This window comes from Rosa rugosa, chromosome 2 (assembly GCF_958449725.1).
Source record: "Rosa rugosa chromosome 2, drRosRugo1.1, whole genome shotgun sequence".
Classification (NCBI taxonomy): Eukaryota; Viridiplantae; Streptophyta; class Magnoliopsida; order Rosales; family Rosaceae; genus Rosa; species Rosa rugosa.
In genome coordinates, this window is record NC_084821.1 from 855,318 (window position 1) to 866,460 (window position 11,143).

General features: G+C 38.7%; 1 protein-coding gene across 2 annotated transcripts; it reads left to right on the forward strand.

Moving 5' to 3' along the window:
- The first annotated feature begins 758 nt into the window (after positions 1–758).
- On the forward strand, positions 759–6,059 carry LOC133734323 (uncharacterized). 2 transcript variants are annotated; one of them, XR_009858234.1, is made up of 3 exons: positions 759–880; positions 1,121–3,698; positions 4,205–6,059. XR_009858234.1 is itself a non-coding variant. In XM_062161953.1 (2 exons), exon 2 carries the CDS (start codon positions 1,134–1,136, stop codon positions 1,947–1,949), a length of 816 nt encoding a protein of 271 aa, XP_062017937.1. In that variant the 5' UTR covers positions 759–880; positions 1,121–1,133; the 3' UTR covers positions 1,950–4,139. The 2 variants fall into 2 exon arrangements, 1 of the variants encoding a protein (XP_062017937.1); XM_062161953.1 differs by lacking the exon at positions 4,205–6,059 and having other exon boundaries at positions 1,121–4,139.
- Positions 6,060–11,143: the final 5,084 nt, after the last annotated feature.

The following is an 11,143-nucleotide window of genomic DNA, read 5'->3' on the forward strand; positions in this document are numbered from 1 at the left end:
CACAGATGATAACAATTTGGAAGAAGAAACAGGATTTGTTGTCGTGGCAAAGAATAAAGCAGTAGTAATTGATGTTAGGCTTGTACGTGTCACGTTCAGCGCCTCAGCCATGCTGCATCAGAGTGAAAATGCAGATATATAGATGTTCATATTGGATGTTCCAACGACATTAAACTGTCGCAATTAACATGGTTCAAGTTATATATCATGAGAACAAACTTCATGCCATCAATGATTACACTGTAAACAGACAGGAAGTCTAGGTCGGCCAACTGCAGCATCGACGTACGTAACAAAATAAGTACATCAGCAGTTTAGTATGAGCTTATGTTTTGATCTATGACAAACAAGTGAAGGAACCTGTGCCAGATAAAGGTATCGTGAGAGATACATCACCGATTTTCAATTGCAATTAATTCAATAAAAATCTGACCAGAAAAATCTACATTAGAACTATAACAATCTATAACGTACATACAATCTGACCGGTACCAGATCAAGGACTAGCATTTTCGATTACAGACTATAAGTCTATAACAATCTACACTACAAAAACAATCGTATTCGTACGTACTTCCAAATGCATAACAGTCTGACCTGGACAGAGTATGAGAATGAAACAAGTTGGCTGAAACGTCCCGCAGAGCAAAAAGCGCCAGGGGTAGTTAGGGAAGTTCACGTCTTTTTTTTTTCTTTTCTCCAAAGAAAAAAAAAAGAAAAGAAAAAAAAAAAGAAAGAGTTTGAATATATGTATGTGTGTTGTTTTCTAATTCAACGCCTTTCTTCTTCTTCTTCTTCTTCGAAACCCTAATTATTGATCGCAACGCCAACGGACCCAATCTGAAGACTGCGCTACCTCAGTCGACAGTTTCTCAAATTTGTAAGTATAACACCCACCAGACTCCAAATCGCTTTATTTACTTTTTACTGAGAATCTCTATTTCCTTCTCTGCTTTTATCGGATAATATAGTCTATGTTAAAGAGTAGTCGTAATTGTGTGATTGTATCTATAGGCATTAATCTTTTGTATCTCTAGCCAACTCTAGCCATTGTGGCTTAAATTGATTTGATTTAAACCAAAACCTGATACTCTCCGTTTCGATTTGATATCACTATCAGTTGTTGTTGAAGCATGTCCAGTAGCACCCACCAGAGGCAGAGGCAGAGGCGATTCTGTTACTTTTATATCACCGCGTCACAGTGCGAGCCAATTGAACAACCTTACTTGGGCAATGCTCTGATCAAAAATCTATTCTTCAAGCTAACTCGTCCCTTTCGTCCTTGGATTGACCCACGCGGTGCCAACATGATTCCCATCCATATAATGCTCTTCAACCAACCCGGAACCCGTCTCTCCATTTATTCTCCAATCGTGTATGGTGAACCAAAACTCGTGACTGAAAGACGGTTTATGCTCCCTCTCTCAGATGTCATAACTGAAATTGGTGTGTATAAGGACATCATTGAGGGGTATCTTTCCACCATGGGAGTCCGACGAAATATGCACCCAAATGCTATTGGAAAAATACATGACGTGATTCAAGTGGCCAACCCCGGGTTTCCTATTGATGTGACAATATATGACGTGACTGTTGATGTATTGGGCAAGTCTGAAGTTGTTCCGCCGACTATATCAGTGTTTCACATTGTGGAACAAGTTGGACTTGATAGTTTGGAAGCTACTATCAGACAGAAGCCATGTGCTATTTGTCGTGAGAGCCTTGATCACGTTTATGACGCAGAAGAAGGGATTATTCGCTTGCCCTGCTTGCACCTTTTTCATGCAGATTGCCTTATCCAGTGTTTGAATGATCATGTGCATGTGTGCCCCCTCTGCAATTACCCACTGCCTACTGTGGAACTTGGTGAACCATCCAAACCCTCGGGGCAACTGGATTGGCGTGTGTTGCTCGTGATGTCGGCATGTGGTATAATTAATAACTGTTAAGCTTCTTTGCAGACTATTAAAGCGACCCTAAGAACAAAAATGATGGACTCATGATTAAGGTTTCTCATTCATGCCGAATTGCCTTGTTTCCTAAGGGGAAGTGCAAATGAGATTTTGATAAATATTATTGATTACAATGGTCAATCTGGCCTATGGGTACCTCTTTTTGTTTCCACTGGTTGCTATCTTCTTTATATTTTCCTGTTTACTTGTCAGCCTGGCGGGTGATGGCGTCTTAACCAAAGGGTCCTTAGTTTTGCTGCCGAGAGCTACCTTCTTTATTCAGTCCTTGCTTGTTGGTTTGGCTGGTAATAGTATAACTTTATAATTTGCAAGGGAAAACAATGTGATGCTCTTAACCCCGGTTATTTCTCCCTTCTTTTCTTAGGTTATTTCTCCCTTCTTTTCTTCTCTAGTTTGGAGTCCTGGTTTTTATTGTTACTTTAGATCGGGAGTCCAAATTAGAGAACAAAGAAATGATGTATAGACATGGAAAAACCCAGAGTATTTTACTTTGGATTTCCAACCAGATAGCTTTCCCTTGCAAATCTACTACATGTCAGATATATATGTGCAAAATGATGTTTCTTTGGATGTCTGAAGGCACATAATAGGCCAATGGATAGTCATTGAAACTGGTTTTTTCAATATGTGGGGTTAAAAATAGGTAACAGAAAACCAGCCAACGTAGATTAGTCAATATTTTCCAACTGGATCATGTGTTGGGAATGAACTATGTTAACATGCTGGTCTCTCCTCCATCAATGTACCTTCTGCATGTTTCTGTTTCTCTGGTATCACAATTAGAAGTCCCAATTATAATTTTTAGTATGTTTCAAAAAAAAAAAAAATTTCTTAGATATGAAAACATTTTTGTCTTTCAGTTTAGGTGGATTAGAGCTTTGTCTAAATGTTTTGGTGTGCAGAAAAATGCAAATAATGCCAGTCCAACTGAACTTTTCCCTCCCAAAGATGCTTTGCATTAGACTGCTGGTTGCTCTTGTCCATCCCTTCATGTCTTATGCATACCATGTTTTCATGTAATCTCACAACAAATGGCTTGTGTTATGAGGGATTTAAAAATGCATTATAATTTCGTCATATCAGCCTTGCAAGATTATTCACTTTAATTTTTCACATTTCTTAAATTAGGTGGCTGCTAAGTCAATTTTCATTCAACTCTTGTAGTTATTCAAAGGAAAGCTCATTTGTAATATTGATTTTTCTTTTTGAAATTTGAACAGGCAGATTATTTAATTTCTTGGCTGTATTGCCTTTTGTTAACAGACTTGTACCTAGCTGTCTTGTAGGTTGGGTTTATTAGTTGGGCCATTGAGTTTACGATTTGAATATCTGAATTTCTTTTTTAAATTTGAGATTTTGAGCAGCTCATTTGATTTCTTGCCTGTATTGCCTATTGTTTAGGGACTTGTATATTATATTGTAGGTTGGGATTATTAGTTGTTCCATTGGGTTTTATGATTTGTTTGCTTTTAGAACCAGTAGCTGTATTCATTAGAATATGCCTTGTTTTTTGTGGGAAAGTAATGTTTAAGTTTATGGAGAATTTTCTTGTTGAAGTTTAAGGACATTGCTCATTCGTTTTGTTTTTGTTTTTGGTCTATAAGTACTTTCTATGCTGGATATGCAGACATCATTGAAGCTTGGTATGAATATGATGAAGGAAGTTGGCATGGCATAATCAGCCAATCAGGTCCAGAAACTACGTGTGAATTTCTTGTATTTTAGGTAATGTGATTTGGTATCTGTTAACTGAAACATCAAGAGGTTACTTTTTGTTTTTGTTTTGGGTGTCTTTTTGGAGTAATTTTGGAACAGGGATGTGTTGAATTTTGATCCTTTGTAAATGGCTATTGTTAGATGCTAGATATGACTATATTTGATGAGGTAGCTTTGGTTGTCTTGAAGAACGTTATTTTGAGTAATCAAAAAGTGCACTTTTTCTCCCTTTCTTAAGGGCTTCAAATATTTCTACTTCCTAAGTAATGTTAGAATATTGTTAGAAGAATGCTTAGTAAGCCAGCTAGGTTAGAGGTCTCACAGGCTGTTGTGCCAGCTGCTAGATGGTTAGAGAACAAGTTGTATTAGTTCCTTTTCTCTGGCCTGTATTGATGAAGTCGTTTTTTCTTAAGTTTATTTTATAATGAAATTCTCTGGAATTGTAGTTTTCTTCTATAATTTGTGCTTTGATTCATGCTTTCATATTCTGATCACCGTTGTTATGATGGTATCAGAGCTCTAGAGCTCACGCTATTTCATCATGCTTCCCCTTTGATCATCTTAGACCTCTGAATTGGGATTCTTAGGTGTGAATAGCAAGTATTGCTGTATTGGATTGTACAGCTGTACTTTCTTGGAAGATCTGTTATCTGGTGTGAGTACGGAATTACGGGACTGTCAAGTGATTCTTCATTGGAGTAATAATTATGTTGCAGTAATAGCTGTCAAGAGATATCTACATGTTCTTGAAGATTGAACACGGTTGTCTAAGAAAACAAATAGAAAGAAGGATATTGTCAACTGGGTTTCAATTGAGGAGTCATTTTTGAACTACTTTGATACTATCTTGAAAAACAAAGTATTGAATTATTTCTCCGTCTCTTGTTATTTCGTGAAGAAGTACTAAATTTGTTGGAAGATTACCTTCAATTCTTGAAGGGGTATGTCTGATATCAGCTAGTTAATCATACAATCGAGTCTTGTATTCTTACTAAGCTACAAGTGCAGAGTTGTCAGCAGCAGTTGAAAATGTTCTTGTTGGCTACTACTCAAGCTCAGCTGAAAGCTTTACTCAATTACTATCAAGCTTGATGATGGAAATTCGATACAGTGGAGTTCTCCAGCTCAGTCAATGAGCCAATTCCTTTGGTAAGTGGAGTTCTCTGAGTTGGATTAGGAGTTTGGTGAGAAGTGGGGACCGGGGAGATGGTTTGAAATTTGATGAGGATTGAGGAATTGGTTTCAGGTTGGGACAGGATGAGGAGAGGAAAGTGAGTGAGCATATTTTTCATTGGAAAAAAGTACGGGTCCAAGAATGAGTTGTACGAATTCCTCCTATCTTTACCTGTATTGAATTGTTTTTTTGAAAGAAGGCAAAGCCAATATATTGATCAAAAGCCAGAATGACCCTTACATACCCTTCCGCTGCCATCTAAGACAGACAAGAAGATGTGTTAGTACCCACAGTGGTACATAGAAATTAGGTCACTCATTTGACATTGAATACATCGTAGACATAGCGGGATCCCCTTTTGGTACTACGCCGGAGGCGCTAGAAAGACTCGGCCCTCTCAACCTAACTCGGAAAACAGTAAATCTAGTCGCCTAGAGACCTCAATTGGTGTACAACTAGAGACACTGAGAATTAAGTTGACAAGACCAAGATCCAATACTAAAACTAGATGCACAAAAGTGCCTAGACTGTCTCTGAAAACGGAACAATTATTGTAAAATAGACAAAACTAAATAACATAGTGATGGGCCAAAGCCAAAACCCTAGCCCAACTCAAGGCCCAGCAGTACTGGATTGATTCAAGCCCAAACATCATCTCTCTCTCACAACAGGAGATATCACTGCCGCTCAACCTCGCCGCCACCGTACTGCCACATCCCTTGCTGCCTCAGCCTCCGCTACTCGTACCGCCATGCTGCCATGGAACTACGCCACCTCGACCCTGGAAACCCGGTCTGCACCACTACGAAACTGACGACGATGAAGCGCACCAGATCATAGGCTCCATAATCCAAACGTCTCACGTCGGGCCTGGAAACCCACGACGAAGCACCTGCCACCGTGAATCAGAGACGACACCAGAGACCTGTGCCAAAACCAACATACCGAAGCCTCAAGCAGAAAACCTTTCCCCCATGAAAACCCTGGGCAGTAGCATCAATATCCCATCCGGCAGCAGACCGCAGTACGTCGGCGAGGCCAGAGACCAGCCAAGACGTCCGGGTGCCACCGGACAAGATTGATCTTCACAGACGAGGACGGTGCCGGCCTTAGAAGTTTTCTCGCTAGAGAGAAAACCTAGGTTTTTAATATATTTGTAAACAGAGAGTTACCTGTATTGAATTGTTTTTGTAACGCAAGGTTGTTTTATAACTTTTTTTTTTCTCGATGCTTGCTTTGGGCAAACCAAGCGGGACCTTAGTGGCTTTGGAAGGATAGAGATGAAGAGATACATGGGAAGACTCCATTAATTAGAACCACACCAACATAGGACGATCAACTACTGAAAGAAAAATTGGAAATGTACGTTAAAGATTAAGATAAAAAAACAATAAAGTTGCACGCATACATTTTCTATATCATGTTTTTGATTTAATATCAAAAAAATTACATCCATTCATATTGCAAGTACCCATGCACTGACAGTGCATGGAATACACTCCTCAAAAGAAAACCTTGACGTTGCCAATCAAACTCTCAAAACAAATACATCGGAAAGATGAGTGACACGTGAAAATGAAGAGAAGCAGACTTTCATTCAGTCTAAACAAGTTGACGTAACGTCATTGTTCTCTAGGTGTGACAATGTCATTGCCAGTAACGGTTCCTACGTAATAGCTCGTACTCCTGGATCCTTGGGAATTGAGGAGGATCATCTTTCAAATTAGTATTACGTATTCAACTTGATACCGCTCATATTGGCTTGTTTCAGCATGGCTCCCTCTAAGTTAGTGTTTGTACGTAACATCAGCATCTCGAAGTTCTGCATTACTCAAATCTGCCCTAACAAAGCTGAAAAGTAATATATGCGATTCTCAGGTGCATATATATGCCTTAAGGGTTAATACACTCTTTCAAAGTTGGACCTAAATATGAAGTCTTCCCTAACTTAAAGTCTGAGTAATGCAGATCTTAACCTGAAAAGTAATATATGAAGTGTTAAAAACCTATTACATGGATATATAATAAGGAAAATCTATCCACACAACAGGCTAGGACGATATGAAGACGGTGAACCTTGATCAAAGTTTGATATATAGCAATGGAAAGGATCTCTTTCAATTCGTTTCTTCATTGGATGACTTGCATATATAGCATATCACAGATAGAACAAGTATGCTCAGTATAAATTAAATAACGTTATATAGGGCAAGTCATTGGTTTATTAACATAATAAATACATATGCGAAAACCTAAGAGTCAAAAACTCGAATTCAGAACTTCTTTCTCCTTTCAGATTTTTAGGGCATGCGACGTACTACAGCTGAATTTATTTTGTCCTTTCCCAAAATATTTTTATGCCTTCTTCGTTGAACGATTTGAGATGGCACGCGCAAATTTATAACAACTAAAGGTACACCAAGTTTGAGTAAGACCAACCAGAGCACATAGGTAAAATAAATGGCTATCGTGAATGTATACAATAATTACATGAGTGAAAACGAAGAGTCAAGAGTCACTTGAAAGTTGAAACTCGATCATCATCATCCTCTCCCGTCAATAAACATGAACCATACCACGCAAGGCAAGGCTGCAACAAGTTTTTGTGTTTAGTTGGTCACGTGGTCCTAGCACAGATGATAACAAATTGGACTGATCAAGAAACAGGATTTTCTGTCGTGACAAAGAACAAAGCAGTAGTAATGTTAGGCTTGTGTCACGTTCAGTGCCTCATGAGCCGTGTTATATCAGAGTGAAAATGCAGATATATAGATGTTCTAACGATATTAAACCGTCGCAACAAGGTTCAAGTTATAAATAATGAGAACAACTTCATGCCATCAATGATTACACTCTAAAACAGACAGGCGGTCTAGGCCAACTGCAGCATCAATGTAACACAATAAGTAAATCAGCAATGTAGTTTAAACTTATGTTTTGATGTATGACAAACAAGTGAAGGAACCTGTACCAGGTGAAGTTATTGTGACTTGTGAGAGATACACCACCGAATTTTCAATTGATAATCAATTCAATAAAAATCTCACTAGAACTATAAAAAATTTATAACGTACGTACAATCTGACCTATACCAAATCAAGGACTAGCTTTTTCAATTACAAACTATAACAATCTACAATATGAAAAAAGAATCGGACTTCCAATCTGACCGGCCTGTGATTGAAGCTTAGATTAGTTCATTGTTGCACAAAGAACTCGAACCAAAAAAAAAAAAACAAAGTTTGAGAATGAAACAGGTCAAAGTTACAGAAAATTCTATAATACATACACGTATGTCATACACACATTTATAAATGTGACAACCAATTTGTTTTCAAAGTGGTAATGTTGAGTCCTATTTTGAGTAACTTAGTTTTATTAATGGTACTTACACCACCTATGACCTTGTTACAAGTTTATGAACAAATTCGTTGTCAATATTGTATTTTTTGTTTAATTATATATATGTTAATAGTGTAAATGAGTATGATAATTTGTTCTCAATGTTGTAATTAATTTTTTTGTTTTGAATAAAGGACTGGTGCGGCTGCTCTCAGGCCTTGATTAATGAAACTGTCGAATACAAGGAGGGGGACATTGATCCTAAACCCCTGATTACAATAAGCATCTAGAGTATTTTCCGAAATAATATCAGAAATCTCTACAGGAGACTTGTATTTTAACTACTCTATTCGCTTTAACATAGCAGTGACACAACGAAAAGATAACACGATATAACCCGATTACAACATAGCATAATTACCAGCTTTAGCACAACTTTCCTCAATGTTGTAATTTTGATTCATATAAATTGCAATTTTTGTTCAAATAGATATAAATTGGGTGTGATACCATACCTTGTCCCCAAAGTTACCTGAGAGCTGATGGCATTCGATAAAAAAGAAAAGGAAAAAAAAGAAAAGAGTCCCGTTGAATATTGGGATAAGGGTTGTTATCTAATTCTTCTTCTCCTCCTCCTCCTCCTTCGAAACACTAAATTATTGATCACAACACCAACGCACCCGATCTAAAAATTGGGATAGCTAAGTACCTTTTGGTATCTATCGCGAAGAAAACAGTTGCTCAAATTTGTAAGTATATCTAGCTCCCACCAGACTCCAATTCCGCTTATTTACGTTTTGCTGAGAATCACTATTTGCTCCGCTGCGTTTATCAGATAATATAAAAGTTCTATGTTAAAGAGTAATCGTAATATTCTGTGTTAACCCCTAAGTGATTGGTCCCTAGCTATCCTTTCAGTCGCTGCATGAAATCTGTTGTCTGGTTCCAATTCTAGCCATTGATCTCTGATTTGATTTCCGTTATTAAACTCGGTTAAATTAAAACGAAACATGCATGGTTAGGGTTATCCTCCTACAAGTTAGATATAACGGAACAGAGATCAATGGTAAGACATATAAACAGCAGAGGCGGCTAATACAAGATCAATGGTTTAGGGTTATCCTCCTACTGTTAAAACTCAGTTAACTTTAAATCATTTACCTTTACCCTGATAACTCCTACAAGTTACTTATGCCCTCCGTTTCCATTAATATCAGTTGTTCAAGGCGGGCATGAGGCGTTTCTATTCTTTTCCAGCACCGCGTTACAGTGGGACCCGATTGAATCTTACATCAAACTATCAAAGGAAGTAATAAATACCCCTGATTCTTAAATATACAATACCCAAAACACCCCCCTGCTGGGAGGTGATTGGTCTGCCGTAGGGACACGTGGTGCGGGTACCCCACGCAAGTTTCTCTCCTCTCAAAGGCAAATACTTAGGTGGGGGTTTCCCCACCACGTGTCCCTATGGCAGGCCAATCAGGAGGAAGAATTTTTTTTGTCTTTTCCGAAAATACCCCTGATTCTTAAATATACAATACCCAAAACACCCCCCTGCTGGGAGGTGATTGGTCTGCCGTAGGGACACGTGGTGCGGGTGCCCCACGCAAGTTTCTCTCTTGCTCAAATATGTGTTCTTCATGCTAACTCGTCCCTTTCGTCCTTGGATTGACCCACGTGGTGCCAACATGATTCCCATCCATTTAATGCTCTTCAAGCAATCCGCAAGCCGTCTCTCCATTCATTCTCCAATCAACCGTGATGAACCAATTACCTCGTGACTGAAAGACGGTTCATGGTCCCTATCTCAGATGTATACGGAGATCATTGCCGGCTATCTTTCCACCATGTGTGTCCCAGGGAGTCTGCATCCCAATATTATTCAAAAGATATATAACGTGACTGAAGTGGCCGACCCCCGGGTTGCCTATTGATGTGACAATAAAGGACGTGACTGTTAATGTATCGGGCAAGTCGACAGTTCCTCCAACTAAATCAGTGTTTCACAAAGTAAGACCTGATAGTTTGGAATCTACTATTAGACAGGAGCCATGTGTTGCTTGTGATCGATGAGAGCCTTGATCACTTTTATGATGCAGAAGAAGGGATTACTCGCTTGCCCTGCTTGCACCTTTTTCATGAAGGTTGCCTTGTCCAGTTTTTGGAGCTGATCATCAGAGCCTGCGTGTCCCATCTGCAGTTACCCACTTGTGGAGTTTGGTGAGCCATCAAAACCCTCAGCGGAACTGGATTGACCTATATATGTTGCTCATGATGGCGGCAGGCGGTATAATAACTGTTACGCTTCTTTGCAGACTATTGAAGCGGCCCTAAGAACAAAAATAAATGGACTTTTGTTTAATGTTTCTCATTCCTGCAGAATTGCCTTGGCCGGTGATGGCATCTTAACCAAAGGGTCCTTACTTTTGCTGCCAAGAGGCACATTCTTTATAAAGTTAATGGTATAACTCTATAATATGCAAGTGAAAACAATGATGCTCTTAACTCTGATTATTCCTCGCATTTTTTTTCTTCTCTAGTTTGGAGTCCTGCTTTTTCATTGTTACTTAAGATTGTTATTCCAAACTAGAGAAAAAAAAATGATGCATGGACATGGAAGAAAAACCAGACTATTTTACTCTGGACTTCAAACCAGATAGCTTTCCCTTAAAATTCTACCACTTATCAGATATGCATGTGCAAAATGATGTTTCTTTGGATGTCTGAAGGCAAATGATGCCTGATGTACCAATGGATGGTCGTTGAAACCGGTTTTTTCTATATAAGGGAATAAAGGAGGTAACAGAAAACCAGCCAACATACATTAGTCAACATTTTCCAACTGGATCATGTGTTGGGAATGAAATACGTTAACATGCTGGTCTCTCCTCCATCAATGTACCTTCTGCATGTTTTTGTTTCTCTGGTATCACAA

Coding starts and splice junctions, on each gene's coding strand:
- LOC133734323 (XM_062161953.1), top strand. CDS start 1,134: ATGTCCAGTAGCACCCACCAGAGGCAGAGGCAGAGGCGATTCTGTTAC.